General features: G+C 37.7%; 1 protein-coding gene across 11 annotated transcripts in view; it reads right to left on the bottom strand.

The window, feature by feature from the left end:
• MBNL2 (muscleblind like splicing regulator 2) overlaps positions 1-23126 on the bottom strand; it is a 152890-nt gene that overhangs the window by 28881 nt on the left and 100883 nt on the right. For 6 of the 11 annotated variants that reach the window (XM_081046197.1, XM_081046205.1, XM_081046206.1 and 3 more), the window contains 4 exons: positions 22692-22856; positions 14400-14600; positions 11236-11499; positions 4173-4326 (listed from right to left, as the gene is read on the bottom strand). In XM_081046197.1, the coding sequence (XP_080902323.1) occupies positions 4173-4326; positions 11236-11499; positions 14400-14600; positions 22692-22856 (784 nt within the window). Of the gene's footprint in view, positions 1-4172; positions 4327-4960; positions 5015-11235; positions 11500-14399; positions 14601-22691; positions 22857-23126 lie in introns of all 11 variants that reach the window. The other 5 variants (XM_081046201.1, XM_081046200.1, XM_081046203.1 and 2 more) reach the window with 1 other exon arrangement.

Raw genomic sequence — 23126 nt, forward strand, 5'->3', positions numbered from 1 at the left:
GCGTTCAGAGTTATTCCTATACAAAATTCCATGCTATTCTTTTTCACTGCACTGTGGAGGGGCTTTCTTGGAGGGCTTTCCTATGTTATACATGAGAATGTCATTGGGCTGCAAACCATCAACAGCAGCTCCCACAACCACACTGGGCTAGGATTGGAAACATCACATTGGCTTCAGTTCAGGATTTGGCTGAACTACTCAACCAAATTACTTTGATGAGCCTCAATCTCTACGTTGTCTAAAAGGTATATGAATATTGGAAACACATAGCTTTTGCCATGTGTGGATGGATATCTTACTCAATGCCAGATTCTGGTCCTGACCTGCCTTTCAAGCCCCATCTCTTCCTTTTCACCCCACTCCTATCCCCCTGCCACATACAGTTGCTTAAGTACTTTACAGCTACAATAGATAACTTCCTCAAATATACTCTACCCATCTCATACTGTCTCCACTGCCTGGGGTGCCCTTCCCCATTGGTAAAATCTTCCTCATAAAGTCCTAAGCAAATTTCTTCTCCTTTGGACCATCTGTCTTTCTCCATATCCTTTGTCAACCAGCAGGTGTACATGCTGATGGCCGAACACAATGCCTTTCTCCTTCACTTGCAAATAGCTTTGCTCATATCCTAAGGTAGTCCTTAATGCTTTCCATTATATTTGGTTTTCGCCTAGTTCTGAACTCCTTTGTAGTTCCACTACTACCTCTGGAACCCACAGCATATTATGTGTTTAAGAACTGTTCGCTGAATTGAATGGGATATATACATTCTGCTGTGATTTTATATAGATATGGTTTCCATGAAATACTAACAAATCTTTCACAAAGGTTTGTGACAACCTTATACAACATTATGGTTTCTGATTCTCAGGCAATATTTGTGCTAGCACTTTTCCTGTTCTACGTATTCTATATTTCCAATATAATGAAATAACTCAAGGAGGGAGTCAGTGGGTCATTATGGTTCTGACTAGCTGAAGTATTTCACTACGGCACTGATTCTATCAACAAAGCCTTCTCAAATGTTTTCTGCTCCAGTTGCACAAATATTTCAACTCTAGAAACTGTGAGTCAGAATTATCTGGATAATTCCATTACTTATACATTCCACTTTACAGCATACACACAGCCTCAGTTTTTCCATCTGCAAAATGCAAATAATTATGCCTGCCACTGGCAGAGCTATCTTGAAGAATAATGCGAGAATGTTACTTACAGTAACTCAGAATAAACCTGTCAGAGAAATGCCAAGAACTATTATGCTGCTATTTTTATAAGTGTGTGTGGTTTTGCCACTTTCCTAACATAGAGAAGAAAAAGTATAACTAGTAGGTTAAAATAATCCCTAACTAAAAAGGAAAACTTCCACCCACTGCAAATGTGCTAGGGCATCAACCAGGGTGATAATTATATTAGCATGGTTTTGGAGAAGAATTCCATATCTTGCATAATATTTTATGTTAATATCTCCACAGCCTGGAGGCAGAATTTGTAAAATCCAAATTCACATTGTGTCAATAGGAGAATTTTAGTAGCACATCCAAAACTTCACTATGAATGACCTTTCAATAAAGGGTAACCTCTGGGAGACCATAAAATGCTTTTTGTTTCGTATTTACGAAACTTATTAAAGTATTTATGGAAAAAACAAAATCCATACGTTTAAAAATAATGGGCTCACCATCTACCAAGTTACAAAAAGTATTTTTGAACATCATCACTTAATTTGCAGAGGTTTAAAACAACAGTGATCAGCAATGAATGATTACTATCACTTTAAAATTAGGTTGAAAATGTTGTTGAGAAAGAAAGCCTGAAACAAAAACTAGAGCCAAAATAAACACTGAAATTTCTTCTATAGGTTTAAGTGGGGGAAAATTATACTAATTTCCTTTTAATAAAATTATTTTCTCTTTCATCATCTGAGAAACATGAAAACTTCTTAGAAGTTGAAATACCATTTCAGAGCACGAGAGACACAAGTTTGTTCACTATGATATTTGTATCATGTTATAGATGGAAACACTTCTAATTCACAGAATTAAGTGGGCTAGGACCCACTTTTCGGCTCCCAAAGACCACGCAATAGAGGTTTGCCGGACACACTTGAACAGTTCTTAAGGAATCCAGCAGAGGGCGGAAATGCACAACCACAGCAGCCAGTACAGCCTATATCGGTCCTCCATACAATGAATTTCATCAACAATAATCAAGTCATTACGTAAGGGATGATATTGGTTCTTGCTTTGGAAGTCTCTACATGGCTTCCATGTGAAATATTTTAAAATGAGGATTCTTTCAGTGATTTGACAAATCAATCATTATTGGATTGAAGTCAAGAGGCCTTCGGTCTTTTGCATGGCTTAGCTCCAGGGTTACATAGGCTTTCCCAGAAAATGGTAGTGGCATTATCACCCAATCTTCAGAAACAGACTTGTCTTTTTCTGTTTTTCCCCTCAGTATATTCTTTCCATTTTTTTTAATCTTAAAATATCTAGTGATGAGGTCTATAAAATGAGACACTTGTAGAAATCACACAGGACCTCTAGGTAAGTATACCTTCTAGTAATTATTTTCCAAACATGTTATATCAAGAGGATTACAAGTACAAATACTGCTATGCTATAACTGCACTGAAATGTCACTAATTCAGGTTGTAACAGGACAAGAGCGAAGCCCCAATAAGTACTGACTTAGAGATTGACTCTACAGGTCTATGAATCTATTTTAAGAGTACAGCGGGACTAAAATAGGAAACCTAAATATTAAGTACCATTTTACTCATGTAATTTATATTTCTACTATAATAAATATTGTTAACAGGTTAATAATTCATTTCAAAGTATAGATTTTATACAAAGAATACCATAGAAATATTTATTCAACTCCCTCCTACGTTAACGCCTGATATGCTATGGGATTTAAGGAAATGGATAACAAGCCCAAAAAAGTACAACCATGTGGATTAGGATCATCAAGCTCTTTTTGACAAAAATAGTTATTTATCTATATTTACCTTTAAGTCACTATCGTGGGATGAAAATTTTGACTTTGAAACTAAAAACAATGGACAGGGTTCTCATTAAGGCCCAAATCTCTCTCTGGTTCTTTTCTGGGTTTTTTTGACACTCTAGCAAATTTTATTTATTCTGAGAATATTATCCCTGCTTCTAACACAGATTAAAGGTCAAAACCACAGTCAATTTATGGTGACTCCTTGTGTTTGTACATGGTGTATGTAGATCTATGGTCAGGGAGGTGGGTAAGAAATGGAGGAAGGTTAAAATGCATTGTACTTTGTTTTCACTTTTATTTGCTGTTTTATGCCAAGCTCTAAAGAAGAACTCTGTGGCCTCCACATATGGAGGTCCGGGCTGTGTCATATCATGTAAATTAGACTGGTTACAGGGAAACTAGGTTGTAGGTCTTTTTCTCATTAGTTGTGCCACCTTGGGAAGTCACTTCACATTTAGGGGGCCTCAGTTTTCTCATCTGTAAAACAATGAACTGGATGAGGAGATCACTAAGAATCCTTTAAACTTCATGATTATATGATTAATGTAATTCATCTCTTAGTGAAATGATAGAGTTAATACACCTTAGTAACTAATATTATCAGGCATTGACTTAGAAACCAAGGATGAAGCTCTCTATATTTGTGAACTTGGTGGAAGTTGAAAAGGATGGCAAAAGAGATAGAATGAATGTAAAAATATGAGTAGAAGATTGCTTTAATTTGAATAGCCTCACTTTTTTAGTGCTCTGAATAAGAATAGAAAAAAAGGTTAGTATTTATGGGAATTGCTATTTTTAGGTCAGACAGGGTTAATGATAAATTTCAACTGTCACACATAAAAGGACTTATTTACACAAACAATTTTACACGCATGTCTGCATACAAGAAACCAAAGACCTAACTGCTATTTGCTTCTCATAGGTTCAAGCTGTCACTTAACTCTATAAAATATTTGGCTTTAGAATCCTAACAGTCTTTAGCTATCATTCCAAGCAAGGTAAATATATCTAGATAGCTAGGACAATGAGTTTTGGGCTACATTCCTTGTACCTTTGAAAGCAAACTAGATGCCACCAAACAGCTTAAAAGAATGAGAAGAAAGCACATGACCGGAAGGACACACGGACACAGGACTTGGAACTGTCAGGGCACATACCTGTGGGAATAAACGCTGTGTGCTGCTGCAGCTGTGCACTGGTTAGAGCCTGCTGGTAGTGCAAGACGCTGGGATTAAAGACCGTGCTGGCACCGTTGCTTTTTTCAAGTGCTTGTCTCTTTGGTAAAGGATGAAGAGCACCAGGTGGAAAGGCCTGTAAGTGAAGAATTGGATAAGGCATGTATAACTCAAAGTAAACACATCTCCAGTGTCCACAGAGATCATCAATTGCAACATTCTTTTTAAAAATGACAGCTAAGGAGATGCCTCTGCCATGCACCTTATTTTAAACAGCGGCAATGTCGAATGAGTGAGAATTTGTTATTGAGAGCGAAAGCATGATTTCTATAATCCCAAATGGTAGCATCTCAACTAAGGAAAAGAAAAACTATCAAGCAACAACAACAACAAAAAATGGCTTCAGCTTTTAAAATGAGTTAAACTATTCTAAAGGGGAAAAGAAGCATTTGTGTTATTACTAATACCTATTATTTTCGTTAACTAAATGACTATTTCTTGAATTTAAAGGTTAATAAGAATTATAAGGAGCATTTTCTGAGCCAAGTAATTTAAATTTGCTTCACTCTTTTGGAAAAGATATTAAAATTTGTTAGGATTAATTTATTTCACATATTATACATGAAAATGAGATGGCTAAACACCTTATTGAATTTTTTTCATTACTTAATAATAATGATTGTTTGCAACCAATAGTTTACAAGTAATACAACTCTCAGATGGTTCTCTGAAAAGCTACATGCAAAGCGAAAGGTGAAAGGTCAAAGTACCAGGTCTACAGATGCTTCGAGAGGTCGCTTCATTGCTTTGGCAGTCGACTGAGTCTTTTAATAACAGGCAGCGAGCACATGATGGCAGTGGGCCAATGGGATTCAAGCGAATTAACATACAGGTAAACAGCAAGCAGAGGTGCATCATGGGAACGGCATTGCATTGTGGATAGGTGAGAAGGAAAAAAATATTCTGAATGCAATATACAACGTACAAAACACTAGGCATGCACAACAACAAAAATGTTCTCTAAAGAAATGAATATTACACCTTAAATTAGTATTGAAGCAAAAATGCATCTACTATACCTTAGTTAAAAGCATATAAGAGAGTAAAATATAGATGTTTGAAATTCAGGAAAGTTAATTAAAACAGCAGCTTGCATACACACCATAAGCATTTTTTATATTGCTTCAGAAAAAAAATGGAAAACTTTTGAGGACCATCGGCTTGAAGAACTTCTGATAAGTTAGTTTTCAAATATAAAATAATCAGTGAAGTAAGTATATAATAAAGACAATATCCAAGTCAAAAAAAAAGATAATATCTTGTATAAAAATAATTTTTAATGAAGATCTGGCCTAACAAAATGAAGTGGCAAACTGAGACAAAAAATTCAGGCAAAAAAATATTCAAACACAAGATTATTTAGGCAAAACTGTTTGGGTTTGGATCTTAATTTTTTGTCTGAATTGTGGATAATTGTCTCAATTCTTCTCTTCACTCTGCTAGCATGGATCTGGCAATGTGGAATAAGTTTCCAAACTTAACAAGTTTTTAATTTGAATAGTAAGTTTCTCCACTTTTATTCCATTGTACTGTTTCTTATGACTAACTTATCATCCATTCTATGATTTCCAGTACATTTGAAATTATAATTCAATTTATCTCAACAACTTACCAGATTACACTAAGAAAATACCTTTAAAAAGGTATTTAGTGTCCTCAGGTATCAAAATAATTTATATTTAATAATTCTATTTGTACTTTGAGCTATGATGAGTGACCAACCCAGTTAATGAGATGTGGAACTCTTGACCAGAACAAATACCATAGCTAAAAATAGCAAACAACTAAAAAATAGCAAAAAACTGCTTGAAATATTAGAAGTAAAATAATATCTTTAACTTATAATCATACTTTTGGGCTGATAGTTTCATTTAAACAGCTAAAATAATAACAAATATCGATTTAGACCAATGAAAAAATTTCCCTATGTAAAAGATCTAAAAATTCTATGATGAAATTCTGTGAAAATAAAGAAATTTGAAGGAATAGCTCCAATGCAAATAAAAAATGGAATACCCCTTTTTATGTTTAGCACAATATGTAAACCCCTAAGGTTTATATAATAAATACAAAATGTTATATTTTGTAAAGTCTAAAGTTCTGAATTAAAACTATGGCATTTGAAATAAAATGGGAATAGTACTAAACCCTCAAAATGGGAAATGTTAAATGATATTTTCCTTGGAAAATGAAGGGTTGTTCATTATCATTTGATGATTCAGGATTAAAAGTATAGACATGATAGGAGATCATTTTGTAGAAGAGCTATGGGGGGAAAGGACTAGAAATAAAGTGGAAAGGATTAGAGGTAGAGAAGAGATTTAGAGTGGCCAATGGAGAGATTTTTTTGTTCAGCAGTCTTGACAGAGGCCATCAAATACTATGAAATCATTGTTCACTTTTCTAGTTAGCATATCAGAAATCATTGTTCTGAAACTAGTATTGTGAACATTTTTATAAACCAACAAGCTCCACAATAAGAAAGCTTCTTTATACTGGATGTTCTTTTCTCAAATGCAAGTGTGTCATTATGTAACTTCCATGATACCACTCTCATTTAAAATCTTTCATTCCTGTATAGTTTTATAATGCTAAACAATGCATTTTCTTTAGCTTAAATTAACATATGGCTACGCAGCCTGTTCTCATAGAGTGCACTGAGAGAGAACATTAATTGGATGGTTAAACCCCAAATTATTTTGGCTTCCATTCTACCCTTCACTTTTTCAGTCCTTGGGAGTTACAGAACAAATTGACTATTGGGTTGATCTTTTCTGATATGCTAACTAGAAAAGTGATTATGTCTTCAAAGGCTGGTATTTATGAACAGATTTTTGATTTATTTAACAAAGGATCATTTAATGAAATCTCCAAGTAGAAAAAGAAATATTAACTATTTCTCCTTAGGATAATCAGCTGAAAGGTTAATGTTCTCTTTTTTCTGATCTTAGTTCTGAAACTTAATTGTCATAGAAATTATAATAATCTAGGAATGTAAAGACACTGAGAGCTCTAAACTGAGCTGGACAGTGACGGCATCTCCCTTTCTACCACTCCATGTTGTGGATTATCCTTTATTAGATGCAAATGTCTTTTGAAGGAAATACTAAGGTTTTGGAGGGTTGAGCATACATATTAATATCTTACACACCTCACACTTCGAGGCACATAAGTAGAATGTATTAAAAAATCCGTATGGATGAATAATCATCTTATAAGACAGCATTGTAGTACAGAGATGTCCTGCTTTAGAGGATATTATTTGACTGCTGGCACATGTTTATCTATATTGAAAGATCTTCAGGCTTAGAACAGACTTTAGAGATCACTAAGCCCAGTGTATCTTGGGAGCTTCTTTAGGCACGTATGCAGAGAAAGCGGTTCTCTTTAATTGAGCTCCTACTATGTGCCAGGCACTTGGCATTCAATCTTGCTGGCCTTACCAGCATTTTTCATCCTCTACCTGCTCTGGGCCTCCTCCAGCTTGTGTACATGCAGCCAGGTTTTTCTTTTTCTGGATCAAGGAACCATCCAACTATGCATTGAGGCAAGCAAACCAAGGGCCCATGCCAGGCATTACAGGCAAAGACCACATCTGAGGAGTCAGGAAACCCTGACAACAATAATTTGAGCTGCTGCTTTCATGTGGGAGAAAAGGACGTGAACAAACAGGATGAATTCAAAGTTCCTGTACATGTTGTACAAAATAGGTATTTTCTTGTATAGCTCCATTTTTGTGCGTGTCAAGAAAGGCTGCTTGCTTTAAGATCACATACGCTTTGTGTTAAAATTACGAAAGAGAAGCTCTGTCTGGCTTATTTTCACGTTTTAAAAATTCTGGTGAAGATGAGGCTTATGCTTTAAGAGGAATTGTAAAAAAAAATAGGGCTCTAAAGGAAATATATGTCTCTTTTTCTGGAATGAAAGCTTTAAATTCATTTTCATGGTCCAATTAATCAACAGAAGGGGAAATCCCTGGACAGTAATAAAAGTTGCACTATGTAAATTCTTTGTGTTCAGATATGAAACCCAGATGAATGGAATATTAATATCTCTGACTGCAATCATTACTCCATTTGTTCTTTTGAATAAGGAAATAAAATCAATAGTTTTCCTTCAGTACTGAATAATCGTGCTACTAGAGTAAGAATACTTTAACTTTATACAAGTGCACCTAGGCTGGTTTCAAATGAGCCTCTCACTTCAATTAAAAACATATGACAGATTCTGTAATTTTCGTGTCATTGTCAGAAAGAAGCTGGCTTTTGTTCTGAAACTGCATTCCTTTGGGTTGTCTTTGACGATGCTGCACGATCCCCTGAAATACCAGAACTCCAAATTTGGGCACAGTGTAGCAATCCCGGAAACTATGGTAACTAACCATACTGACATCCACTGCAATAACCTCTATGCAGCTTGATGAGTCTGATGTAAAAATGCACTGAAACACACATATGAGAGGACAGTTCTTGATTTAAAGATATCAGGCTGAAGAATGACCTGTTTGTGTAAATGGCCATGTCTTCCCATCCCCATCAACTCAGCTCATCTAAAATTGACATGTAGTAGGTGCATTGTTCCTTCCAAGATGTAAGAATGTGTCCATATGGGTGTCCAAAGCCATGGCCAGTGTTGTGTGGAGAAGCTGGTCTTAGAGAATGGAGCTGATGTACCACAAGAAGCAGAAAAGAGAACAAAGAGAAATACCCACTGGTTTTCAGGTTTCTGGAGCCAGGCACCCCTGAGCCCTATTTTAACTCTACTCTCTTTCAGAGTACTACATGATCTAGTAAAGTCCAACTTTTTCATTTAAACTACATCAGTTGGGTTTTTGTCTCTTGCAACCAGAGTCCTGACTAGCCTTGGGGATATCCTTGATACCTGGGGATGATTTGTAACATTAGTTCAATGGAAAAATGTGTTCTTTGTGCCTAACAATCAACACACCAGTTAGGATAAATTGGGGTTGACTTCAAGAATCATTATAATGAAAACAATTGACTTCTCATAGGATGAGATCTTCACTAAGTGGATGGTAAGATGGAGTCCACACCAGAGAAATGTATAGACCTCATTTGCTCTCCAAAAGAATTCTGTTTTCACCAGCATTAAGTAACCGATGTACTCTCATCTCCCCTCCACCGCACCCCGCCCCATTCCCAATTATAATCAGTTTTGAAAACCATTCTTTTTACTAGAACCAAAAGAGGGAGAATTTCTCTATATTGTCCCGACTTTCTTATGTTGGATGCATACATCCCCAAGTACATAGAAATTCAGATTCTGAAAAATCACTGTTATGCCCAGTGACGTAAAAATGAAAAGGACATGAGGGAAGTCAGGGACAGGGACAGGGACTCTGAGAAGCAGTGAGACAGAGGAAGGACCCAGTGCTGACGATGCTTGGGAATCAGCTCAGGTTGGAAAGGTCTGTATAACCACACACACACCAGGCTCGAGGCTTTCTTCTCTGTTTCCCTACTGCTTATCACCAGGCCAGGCCTTTATAAACATTTGGGGAAAGAATGTTGAAGAATATGAACTTGTTTGTATAACGGCTACGTGTGTGTTTTGATCAGTTAGTTATCAATGTGTAAGGTGATGGTCACTAGTTAGAACATATATTTCAAGTTTACCTTTTATCTTGAAAGCCATGTCTGTCTTTTCCAGCCAACTACTGAGTCTTTCATGCCCCATGAGGCCCCACGATACATTTCCATCATGTCACGAAGGCGTATTGTTGCTCTTACTTACTAAACTTCATGTGCCTCAAAGACAAGGAAACCTGCCTAATATATGTATTCTACCCAGCAAGTGCCTGATGCATGGCAACTCTCTGAAATGTTTTAAATGAATGAATGAATGAATGAATGAATGAACGTTGCCTAGCATATATTCAAATAGACTTCTGATAAGCCAGAGATCTCATATTAAAACAAATATGAAACTTCTATGATTTAGTGCAGTGGTTGTCAAACTTGGCTACACATTGGAATCCGCTTCAAAAAAAGAAAGCCAGGACCCAGGCCACACCCAGACCAGTTAAATGCAAAACTTGGGGGGAAGGAACTGATGTTAGAACCTTTCAAGACCCTTCAGGTAATTTCAAAATAGAGCCACGTCTGGAAACTGGTGTTCTAAGCAGTTGCTTCTCAAATGTTACTATGCATACAAAACACCTGGGGATATTTTAAAATTTGAAGTCTAATTCCAAAGGTCTGAGGTGAGACCTTGAAAGTCTGGAGCTGTGACACGCTCTCAAGTGATGACGGTGAGGCTGCCGCGGGCCCTTAAGGGGCAGGACAATGACTCAGACGCTGGAAGCTGGGTTCCTGGTTTTTGTTTGTTTGTTTGTTTTTTGCACCCGCCAGTACAGCTCCAATTTCAACTGTTTCATGACTTGATATTCTGCATAAAAAATTTCATTTAGGGAGAGAAAGTTTGAAGCATAGCCCTTGCGATGAGAAAAGAAGAGAAGAAAAAATAATAGGAATAGGGAGGAGCCAGTCACGGCCTGGACACCTGTTGCTCGCTTCTCTGCTCCAAGGGCTGCGCTCTGAAAGAAAGGCTGCTGTCTATTGCTCAGCTGCAGTACTCCAGCTTTATTTTCCATTCTCTCAAGCTCTGGTGTGCACCTTCCTTTTCATTACTGAGCCCCCTCTGAGGAAGGACCCCCCTGGGTTCCAGTCCAGTCTCGGAGAAGAACTGGACCTGGGCACGGGGCCCTGGCCTTTGGTTAGCTGCGCCTGAGGGATTTACTTATTGTGCTGAAGAAGGGAAGGAAGGGAAAACAAAACAAAACAAAAAGGGGGAAAACAACAACAGAACTTAGGCAGCGGAGCAGCAGGAGTAGCAGCCTTCCCTATCTCTCCACTGTTCTGGAGAGCGTCTAAGTCCCAGCGGTGGGAGCCGCCTCCTCCGCGCCCGGCGGACCTCCGCGGCTCCCCGAGCGGAGCAAGGTGCGCGGCGGGCGCGCCCCACTTACCATGACTGTGGCCGCGGCTGCGGCTGCCTGGGCGGCCACCGCGGCTTGGTTGGCTTGGTGCTGCGCAGCTTTGATTTTGGCCTGCAAGTGTGCAGGAGGGTGAAAATATTTGCATTTCTCCCTCATGCAACGCCCCTTTATGTAATCCATACAAACGGTTACGGTGTTGTCGTTTGTGTCGATCATGGTGCTGTCTGCGGGGTGTGCAAAGCGGCAGTCGGTCTCGCCCCGGGCACAGTTTCCTCTCTGGAACTCCCTGCATACCTAGGACACGGGGGGAACAAGAGCAGACGATGCAGAAGAAAGCCTGATGGCCGCTGAAAACGCTCCCTCTCCCAGCGCAGCCATTCATGTTTTGTTTTTAAGGAATAAAGGCTGCTTCTTTCTTTTAATGGTGATTCTCGGGTCATTTACAATAAAAATGTGATTATCCAGAACGCAAGTAACCAGAATCCCTGACAAACACTATTTTGAGTTTTGCTTCTCCCTCTTTCTTGGGGTGAGACTATACTGAGAAAATAAGTCAAAATCTCCAGTTTAGCTAAAATCACAGAAAAATCAACAAGACCTCCATTATATGTGTGTGTGTATATATATATATATATATATATATATACACACATATATATGTATATATGTGTATATATATAATTTGGAGATGATATAGTGTATACATATATAAATATATAATTTGGAAATCTATGTATATGCAAATCTTCTATCCTGACAACTCTGGGATGTTGTAGGTTTTTTGCATGGAGGGATCATTTCACCATAGTGTAAGCCACCAGGTCCTAGCTGTACAACTCCAAAAAGAATCAGGGGAAATGACAAACTTGTTCTTCCTCTCTGAGGATAGGAAATGGGGGTGGGTTGAATCTAGGTCTCTCCTAGGTCTCCCTTGCTCTACAAAGATAACATGCTTATCATAAATCAGAAGAATTATAATATCTAATGCACAAAAACTTTCATTTAAGATCACTATATTATATTTTTGACAGCACTCACAATAAAGATATAAAAAATATATAAAAAGGAGAGAAATATGGGAAGAGATAAAGGGAAAGAAATACATGGAGGAAAGTAGAATAGAGTGTGAAGTGTTGGTATGTTGTTGTTTCTTTTTTATTACTTAATCCTTAGTTATCCTGAAATCTTAAGTAAATAGAATGCTTCATACTCTGAGAATTCTGGTGGATAAAGAGCTTATTGTAAAAAGAAAATTTTCTTTAGAATTTAAAGAGTATTCTTAATTCTGCCTTGAATATTGATAACATGGAATGACATGAATAACATATATACATAATACTTATATTTATAAATATCATTAGCAGGGAAGAATTACTATTAGGTGGGTGCAAAAGTAATTGCGGTTTAAAAGGTTAAATACTTGCAAAACCGCAATTACTTTTGCACCAACCTAATAGAACAAAATTAAGTTATTTTCTTTTTAGGCTCCAATGCCAAAGTCAATATATTTAAATGGTGGTTCACATCTTGGTCACCAGTGATGTTACATGAAGGGTCACTGACGTAATATTCAAGCCCTGTGAAAGTCAAACCTATTTGGGAAAATTTGAAGGGTAAACAGATAAATCACAAAATTGTTAATTGTTTCTTCTTACTTTGAATATTAGCCAACGTTCCATCTTTAGTTGACAAAATGTACAAAACAAAAATTACTAAGATGTTCCCACAGATTCTGAGTAAGCCTTCCTCTGTAAATGGAATGACTTCAATCTGAGACTGCGTCGGAGGTGTAGACCAGCCAGTAAGCATTTACCAAGGGTCTCTGCGGGCAGCCGACTTCATTCCTGATTTGAAATGAATTGAAAGCTACTCTGCTTAAGTCATTGTGAATCATTTTTACATATGTCTTTGTCCACCACCAGTCCTGTTGGGAAGGACAATTTGTTCCCAATTCAGCTGATTTAATTTGTTTTCTAAATCACAGTCACGTACGAATCGCTAAAGCTCCACGGGTCCAGCAGGTGGAGCCCCAAACACTTTTCTAGTCCTTTGCAAGGTCTGTTCAACATTCATAGGGATCGGCTGGATCAAAACAGTAGTGATTAGTTTACAGTCTTTGCATTTTGAGATCCACATACTCTGCATTGAAGGTGATATTAGGCAGCAACATTGTGCTGCCCTCAATATTTACTGGGTAAATATTCAAACACATGCATATTGGAGAGAACATTCTTGAAGGATCAAACATAAAGCTCAGTGTAAATCCTAACCATCCATATATATTACCTAACAACTTTATTTGGTAGTGGAATTAAAGGGGCTCTTTGAAAAAAATCTATTAAAATCCTTACACACCCATATAAAATGCTCTATTAAATATCACAGGACATAGTAGAGATAAATGGATGAATCCTCTAACTTCGATTAAAGGGAAATTTTACCCAGTAAAGTACAGATGGGTTGACTTGACTTGTGACTTAAGAATTATGTTTTATAAATACATATACTTGTTTTTCTGACTTTTATAGAACACTTGAATTTAAGTTAAAGAAATTATCTCAATCAATAAATTTGCCCAGCCTCTAATTCCCCCAGTTTACCAACAACACAATTAGGGCTGATATTCTGGAAGACTGTAGAGCAGCCATATTCATTCTTAAAATATTGAAATATGATCATACCAGTTAGTCAGTAGTCGTAGTCCTACTTACTCTCACCCTGTCCCTGAATGTCCCCCGTTACTCTGGATCCTGGGCTCCTGACTGGCCCCTTCCCAGACATTTCTAGGGTCCAGCAAAGGTTAATGCCTGGCACCGCTGGAGGCCTTCCAGAGCCATCGCTATGGCCCACACAGTGACTGACTCAACATTTTGTAGGTTGTTAACATTTTTTTTTAAGGAGGGTGCAGCTCACAGTGGCCCATGCTGGGATAGAACCGACAACCTTGGTGCTACCAGCACCATGCTCTAACCAACTGAGCTAACCGGCCACCCCTACCCTTGAATTTTGTTTGTATTAAACTTATTCTTTTCTCTCAGATAATTTCCTTTATACTTGGTCTTAGATCCAATCCAACGAATCATGATTGCATGGCCTTTAGATGAATGTGTGTGTAATATCTTACAAGTATTCACTTACATATAAATCCACATCTACCACAAATGCATTTTAAACCACAAATACAATTGAAGTACCTCCAGTTTGTCAGTCCTGAGAAGTTTCTGAGTTGTAGTTGAGCCCGGGACAGTGACAGGTGGACTTCCGGGAACAATAACAGGTGTGGTGGGTAGAATTTCCGTGGGGACTAACCCAACTCCAGGGGTTACAGGTGCTAAGTAAGGAGCAAAGCTAATCGCCGTATTTGTCCCTATAGCGGGACCTACAGGAAAAGTGGGCTGTTAAAGGAAGACAACAGAGGACAAAGATATCTTTAGAATAAAACTTTCAAAAATCACCAGCAAGTGTCATTTGAGCAAAATTTATTCATTATATACAAAACGCTGTGTTAGTTGTACACATCAATACTGAACTATGAAAGTTCATTAAACTTCCCTGTTCTGTTTTGCTTAATAAAAATAAAATCCATATAAGTCCTCTTTTCCTCAAACCATACCACAACATGGCAAAACGTCACAGAAACCTAATTACAGGGAACAGATTAAACTTTATTTCTATGAAAGTGTTCTCAAGAAAAGCTAACTTTAATTGCACATCATTCCAAACTACTGAATAAGAGTAAAGTAGTAAAACCTATGGAATACTGACTCATAATCTTTGATTCCTCCTACATATTTCTCAAAGGGAGAAGAATAAAGAAACACCTTGATTATAGCCTGGTTTCAAGTTGACCAAGTTTATATTCTCAAAATGTGGGTATTTCTTGGGATTGTATTTTGTTGAGATTTAATGTTTCCATATTCTATCACTAGCATATATGTCCCCACATCCATATGCAGTTTTCCTATAGTTCTGCTATTTCTTGCTCTAGTTCAAGTATATCTAGGTCAGCTGTCCTTTCCTAAAAGGTTGGATAGAAGGGCTTGAATTTTTCAATGAGTCAAATTTCCAATTGGCTGTTATAAGCTGGTTTGATGTCCTAGGTCACAAAATCAAGGCAGCAGTGATAAAGGTAAACAGAACCTTATTAAAGTTCTTCTCTATCACTGTACTCCTTGTCCAGGGATAAGAAGAAATATGCTGGGGGGTTGATGGGATGATTATTTTTAAAAGCTCCACCTACAAATATGCCATTTGGAAAGGAAATAATGTACATTTAAGAGAACGACAAACTTTGCTTCACTTTTCAAGAAACAATGTTAAAAGTTTAAGATGCTAGATAAAGATTTTTCTTAGAATAAACTTTATACCTATGGGACCTGAATGGGTTTTTTGTTTGTTTGTTTTCCAGTTATAGGATGACTTTTAACCTATTTATTTTTAGGACCAGTTTTCAGATATTTGCAATGACGCTTATGTACTTTTAAGATGCTGTTGAACTATGCTGTTGGCTGCGTCATACTACTTCTCTATTTATACACATTGTGGGTAACATTCTTGTTTATTTATGGCTCTGAATGAGTTGTTGAACATATGGGAAAAATAACAATCTATGTTTATTAAACAAGTTTTTTGTTGACAGCAATAACAGAAAAAGATCTCTTACAAATGATCATGTTAGAAAACAGTGAATTATTGATAGTTTGTGCAGGGAGTTCTTGGAGAGGCTGAAAGTCTTTACTGAAGTGACTGGGGGCTGAAAGAGGTGATTCTAATGATCGTAGAGGGCTGGTGCTACAGTACCCCCACGAGGGACTCTTAGATCTTTATGGCATAGACATAAAATTCAGTTTGGAAGAAAGCTGCAACATGAGGTCTCAACATGGGAAATAGCTGGCTGTTAAGATTTTTTTCTTCCTTGACTTTCTACAAAATTTCATATGTGTATGTTTTCCATTTTCAACCCATTTGAGTCATAATTATAAAAAGTTGTGGTTTTCAGTAACTATAGCTTTTATAATTTAGCACTATTGAAAAAAAGCCAAGTGATTTAAATGGTATTAGGACTATATAATGTTAGGGTTAAAAAATAATCAATTCTGAAAGGTCATAAATCACAAAGGATCAGTAATTCAAAGAGCCAGATATATCAGAAATGCCTGGGAGAGGGGAATTTTATAAATAGAAATATCACAAGTTCTGAGTCAGTAGGTCTAGGCAGGGGCCTTGAAATTTGCATTTAAAAAAATTTACTATATGATCTGATGTGTGGCCCAGTTTGGGGACAACTGTCATAGATTAGGAGTGAAAATAAGTATTAAAAAGAACTTGTACTAAATGTGTAATTTCACCCAGAGACTATTTATCAACATAAACATTAAAGAAAAGAGTCCTCCCTCTCACCTCCATTTTTGACTTTTTATAGAAGCAAATTCCCAACCTTCTCTCTTGTGGGTCATTTGAAGCCTAGGTGAGTATGGTGACACAAATACAAGCTGTACCTTGACTGTCAAAGAGGATATCAGAACCTCAAAACACATTTCCCAACACCTTTTTGGATATCAACAAATCTATTGCAATTAGCAAAATTTTGCTTTCCAAAATATATTACTTGTTCATCTAATTCATTGATTTAAAACGAGTGTTTCAATTTGTTTTATTGATGATAGCTGTAACATATTTTACAGAAACTATTATTTAAAACACAAATTTTAGACTAAGAGAGACCTGAATTCAAATCCAGAACTTTGCCAGTTATTAATTTTTATCCTGAACAGGAAATTACCCTCTCTGAGCTGTAGTTTCCTCATCTGCAGAAGTAAAAAGAACTCAGCTTAAAGAGTCAGGGAGAACACACTGTTATTTCTCTTCTACTTCCCATGGTCAGACCTCAGTAAGTAGTATCTATCATCAGTAGTATAAAAATGAGTATCAATAAAATTTTTCCGCCAAAAATTACTCATTGGTTCTATAACAGGAATGTAATCAGCATAGTGATACAGTAATAGAGGTATAAAATCTTATAAAATATAGCAAATGTCTTCTCTTTTTTGAAGTATGGGCTGGGAAAATATTAGGTTGGTGCAAAAGTAATTGCAGCTTACAAGGTAAAAATATGGCAAAACCCACAATTACTTTTGCACGAACCTAATGTATTTTTTCTTTCATGTGAAACTAAAAGTTAAAAGTTCATAGACCTTATATAGATTTAATTGGATGTTTTCTCTGTTTTTTAGAGGGAGTATTTTCTGTTGAAGTTAATTGGTAAAAAATGCAGTAATGGTAATTTTCAGAGATGGACACTATTCTTTTTCTCCTTCCCCTTCCACTTCCTCTTCTTCTTCTTCTTCTTATTAACAGTGATTCCTGACATCTGTGCAAGTTTCGGCTGTTCTCAAAGCATTTTCACACACATTGTCTACTTTAATTTCGTCAATATCCACGAGAAGCAAGTGTGCACAGTCTTACAGGTGAAAGTGATTTAGAGTAGAGACTAAATGGATTGCCCCAGGTCAATGCTGCTGAGGCAGAGTCAGGACAAAATACTCAGGGCTCCTGGCTCCTAGTCCGAGGCTATTTCCACCCCACTGCACTGACTAGATTTTGTTGGTAATTTCTTAAAACAGAAGAGGGAAAAAAACTACACCCGCTGCCCTTATGTTTTAGGAGTGTAAAGAGAGAGCATTGGCAAGGAGCTGTGTCCCACGATCATCCAGGGCCTTCTACAGACAAGCGGTTTGGAGCTGTTCTGCATAGCTGTGTGGGGTGCTGCTGCCTCGGGAAAGCAATTCTCGAATCCTGGATTCAAGTTAAACTCCCAAGGCAGAGTCTAGGCTGATACCATATCCTGGTGTTTCAATGTGGTTCTTAGCGGGCAGCTGGGTAAAGAGAAGGGCAGCACCTGCAAATGATTCTGTTCCTGGAAGCATACCAGCTAGAGCTCGGGACAATTGGCCCCATGGTTTCTGCAGAAGGGCTGTTGCCAGGCTATCTGACACGGGATTCATTTGGTCCTCATCATCTCTCAGCATTAACTGCAGCTACAGAGGCCAAAGGACAAGAACCACAGAAAGTCTTCTGGAAAAAAATTGCTTCTGGAATGCTGATCTTCCTATTTCTTCTCTCTGTGCTTCATGTTTCTATGTTTCTCGGCTTAGTTTCTCACTCTCCTTTCTTCTTTCATCAGTAGATCCAGGTTCTAAGATCACACACACACACACACACACACACACCCACATGTATTCTCTGATATTTTGTAGTGACAAGAAAGGGCCGGAGAGTAATGCAGGAAGGGCTGAGGAGTAATGACTAAGCAGCCTGGGATATTTATGGCTCTGAAGTTCATCAATTTACTTTTTAAAGCAAGAACACGGGAGTTCATACATTTAGAAAGCTTTGACTTCAAAAGGTAGGTATTTGGTACTCAAATTGAAAGGCTTAAAACATGGCATCCCTTAAGCCTCTTCACTTTACTCTCAGAAGCATCTCTGGAGGGCAGAATATTCAATGTAAGACCTTGTCCCCAAGGACTGGATTTGTATAGGCTCTTAAATCTCTATCCTACTAAAGGCTACCCACCTGCTTCTTTATCTTGAGTGAACCTGTGAAGATTGTGTGTGTGTGTGTGTGTGTATGGTGGGGTGGAGGGTGGAGGACAGTATACTGGGGAGGAAAGGAAAAGAAGAATTACTGTTATATCCCATCAGGAAATGGGGAGAGAAAAACTGCTAGGAGGAATAAGGTAAAGGGGAATTTTCAAATACAGTGAATTTGAGACAGAAGAGTTATAAGAGGAAAGAATGATTTACATTTTCATCCTTTCAATGAATATCTGTTGGTATAGACAGAGTGCCAGTACACTGTGTGTACATTTATTGACCTTAAACCCTAATGGGCAAGAACAAGCAAAATTACAATTTATTTTTATGGCTAAGTAGAAATAGGAGGCCTTAATGGATAGTGATGGAGACTGGTAGTAAATCGCAGGGGACAGATTTGGAGGCCTTATGAATGAGATGAAGTTAACTTGTGAAGGGTAACAGGATACTTCCACCAAGAGCAAACCCATGAGGCAAGCAAGAGCTTTGTGTGTTTACAGAACTGAAAGTTTGGTTTGGTCTCAATGGATACAGGAAGAGTGGGTCATGATGAGTTGGTGAGCTGGGTGAGAACCAGATCACAGAAAACTTTATAGTCAAGGTTACACGTTTAAGCTTTGTCTCCAGTGAAACAGGAACGCATTGGACGGTTTCAAGTAAGGGAGTGAGATGATGCTACTGATGTAGTTAAAGGATTCCTCTGGTTGCTGTATGCAGAATACATTGAAATAAAGCAAGAGTGGAAACTGAGAGATTAGAAAGGAAATGCTTATAAAGTACATTGAAAAAAGGTTGATGGTAGCTTAGACGAGGGTACTGGGATATAGAGAAGTAGATGGACGTGAAGGCAGTTATGTCAGGAATTATTGATGAACTGGATGTGAGAAAGTGTGCATGAGAGAGTCTGCTTGGTTTTGGTTTGAAACTATTGGTTGCATTTACTAAAATGGGAATGTAATGGAACAAAGAATTCAGTCTTCAACATGTCAAGTTCGTGTGAGAAATTTAAAGGTGAGTCCAATAGGAAGTTGGATCTGTGGGTCTGGGGCTCAGAGGAGAGGTTTGGACTGGAAACATACATTTGGGAGTTCTTGGCCTGTAGATGATTTGTAGGAATGGATGAGACAAGGAAGGAGAGGGAAGATGAGAGCGATGTCCAGTGCTGGGAACCTCAACGTACATAACAGCCTCCACATATAGTTGAGTAACATAATGGGCAACGGAGACAGAGGAGAAAGGAATGTTTTCCACAAAGGAGAGACTAATTATATGGCTGAATATTGCTAAGAGGTCAAACAAATACAATGAAGGCAAAAATGACTACCTGTTTAGCAATATGGAGGTCATTGATGAGATATTTCAGTGGAATGGGTTCAGGATGGATGGGAGACAGAGGGAGTAGAAGAATATCCATAGCTTTTTAGAGAAGTTTAATTTAGAGGGAAACCTAAGTTTAGAGTGGTACTTGTTACTCTATGTTTATCAAATTATTTGTCTTAAGCAGTTTTTGCATGCATTAGTTTCTTGTGGCTGCTCCAACAAAATCCCACAAACTTGGTGGCTTAAAACAACACACATTTATCCTTCCATAGTTCTGGAGGCCATAGATCTGAAATCAACTTCACTGGGTCAAAATTAAAATGTTGGCGAGACCATAGTCCTTCTGGAGGCTCTAGGGAAGAGTCCATTCGTTGTCCCGTCCATCTTCTGGTGGCTGCTGGCATTCCTTGGTTTGTGGCCACGTCACTCCAGTTTCGGGCTCTACAGGCACATTGGTTTTCTCCTCTTCTGTATGTGTCAACTCTCCCTCTGTCTCTCTCCTGTAAGTATACTTGTGACTGCATCTAACTCAGGAGGATTTCCTCATCTTAAGACCTAATTACATCTCCAACGACCCTGTTTCCTTAATAAGGTGATGCTTACAGGTGAAGGCCATTATTTGGGCTACCACACTGTACGGGTCGTTAATTAATTCCTGAGACTCTGAAGTTATTTGTTTGTAGAGTTGAGGATTTTTAAGTTTATTACACTTTTTATTCTAATACTTCTTGTGATTTTAAAACCTCTGTTAAAATATTTAAATGTAATATTCGTTTTTCATAATCATGATTAACTTATAATTACTATTTGAGAGACTACAGAAACATAACTTTCAAAACAAGTTCAACTACTAGTTAACAATAGGAATAGAATTTTCTTATTAACGTTCCCAGAATTGAGTACCAGGGTCAATCCTTGTGAATTCTAAATAAATAAGAAGTGAATGATTAAAATGGGTGAGATATATAATGGAATGTTACTATACTGACCTTAGTGGTTCTAAATTTATATCCATAGACATTATTTAATATTATATAACCAAATTATTTTAGCATTCAGGTAATTTAATAAAATAATTTATATCCGTGCATCAATAAAAAAAATCAATTATACATGTATGTGGTTTTAAATAGATCCATTGAAATGCGCATTGTTGGTGTTAAATGCATTCAGAACTCTATCTTGTTGTCCTTACATCTAGATTAACTTCTACTCATCCTTCAGGACGCACTTATTTGGGACCTCCTCCAAGCAGCCTTTCCTCCTTTGTCTGAAGTGAGGATTCCCTGTGCCTGAATCTTACTTTGCCCTTTTCATGAGTCTGTCAACAACCCAAAGACTGTATCTTAGTTACCTTGGAGACCACTGCACCTCGCACTATTGTTTTTACTCTGGGCAGAGCTGGTTCCTGGCTACTTCATGCCACCATTCTGGAGCAGAAATCTTGAGATAAGCAGAATTGCTCACAATCTACCCAGATCATCTCCCATCTTCCTGAGCCGCTCCTGCCACTCGCTCTCATCTCGCAGATACACAATAAGCAAATTTGACTCACTAGTAGCTATCCCTTTTAATTTAGCAGCTTTCAGCAACAGACTTTTCATACAATAAAGACTGATTTTTAAACAATAGTCTTTTCTGTATGTATTTAAAAAAAAACAAATTTAACTCACTTCACTGGCTTTTTTTTTAAAATGAGCTTGTTTTTGACAAATAATTCACAAATATAAATGAAATCCATTACAGCCAAATGTACTCCTTTCCCCCGAGGGTCTCATGCCTAAAACAATTTGCATATCTTTAAGGAAATCTTTGAAATACTATGAAATCAAGGAGAAAATATTACACCATATGATGCATGTAACCTTGTGGTCCTTGCCACAGCTGCCACGCCTCTGAGAGACAGGAGGCGTAGGTGGCTAAGGCATCCTTCCTCAGGCTGCTGTCAGGCTCCGGGTGGAGCAGACTGCACAAAGCATTCTGGTCAAGACATCCGAGTCTCAGTCCCGGCTTCACAACGTATTAGCTGCATGACACGGGCTAAACCATTTCTTAGGTTGGTGCAAAAGTAATGGTGGTTTTTGCAATTACTTCTAACCTTTTAAACCGCATTACTTTTGCACCAACAGAACAACTTTTCTGTTTTCTCACTTTTCTCATTCTAAAATGATGCCATCGAACTAAATAATCTATTTACTACACTGCTAAAAAAGTTTTAGGCACCGAAACCTCTTCTTCACATAGATCATTAATTCATACTATAAATGAAAATGTAGAACTATTTCCATTCTAAGATGGTTCAAATATAGAGTTTATCAGTGAGAAAGAGCTGAAGTGACACAGATTTCCCAGATATTGATTAGAAATTGTCTTTGCCTACTGTTTCCATACACATTTTTCCATTTAAGTGATTTTTTAAAACCCTATTTTCGGCATCTATTTAGCTTCAAAGCTACTTGCTTTAATTGTAGCCGAAGAGACAAAGTAGAGGGGGGCCGTTTTAGGTCAATGTGGGATTGCCTGTACCAACACTTTAATCATCAAGCTCATCATTATATTTGATGTACTCACCACTGGATGAAGTGGGGTTCCTGGAAACATAAATTGCATCTGCTGGGCAAGCATTGCTGCTGCAGTTTTTTGCTGGATCAAATTGTTCCGCCCATTAATTTCTAGTTGCGTTTTTAAATGTGTTGGAGGGTGAAGATACTTGCAGTTCTCTCTTGAACAACGGCCCTGTAAAATGAATATTTTGGTTCAGGACTTTCAACGTTAAGTAGCTTTCAACTTTACTATCAACCATTTCACAATTACTCCATATATAAAAAGGCAAGGATCCCATGTGTATCTGTGTGTGTGTGAGTGTGTGTGCGCACGCGCATGTGTGTGTGCGTATGCATATGCTGGAACATACAACAGAGTTGGAACATACAAGGAGTGAATCAGGAATTGAGTGATTATCAATCTTGCTCAAACCTGTTGAGTAGAGAAGCTTCCTGAAGACTT

The sequence above is a fragment of the Rhinolophus hipposideros genome (assembly GCF_964194185.1).
Source record: "Rhinolophus hipposideros genome assembly, chromosome: 4".
Lineage (NCBI taxonomy): Eukaryota > Metazoa > Chordata > Mammalia > Chiroptera > Rhinolophidae > Rhinolophus > Rhinolophus hipposideros.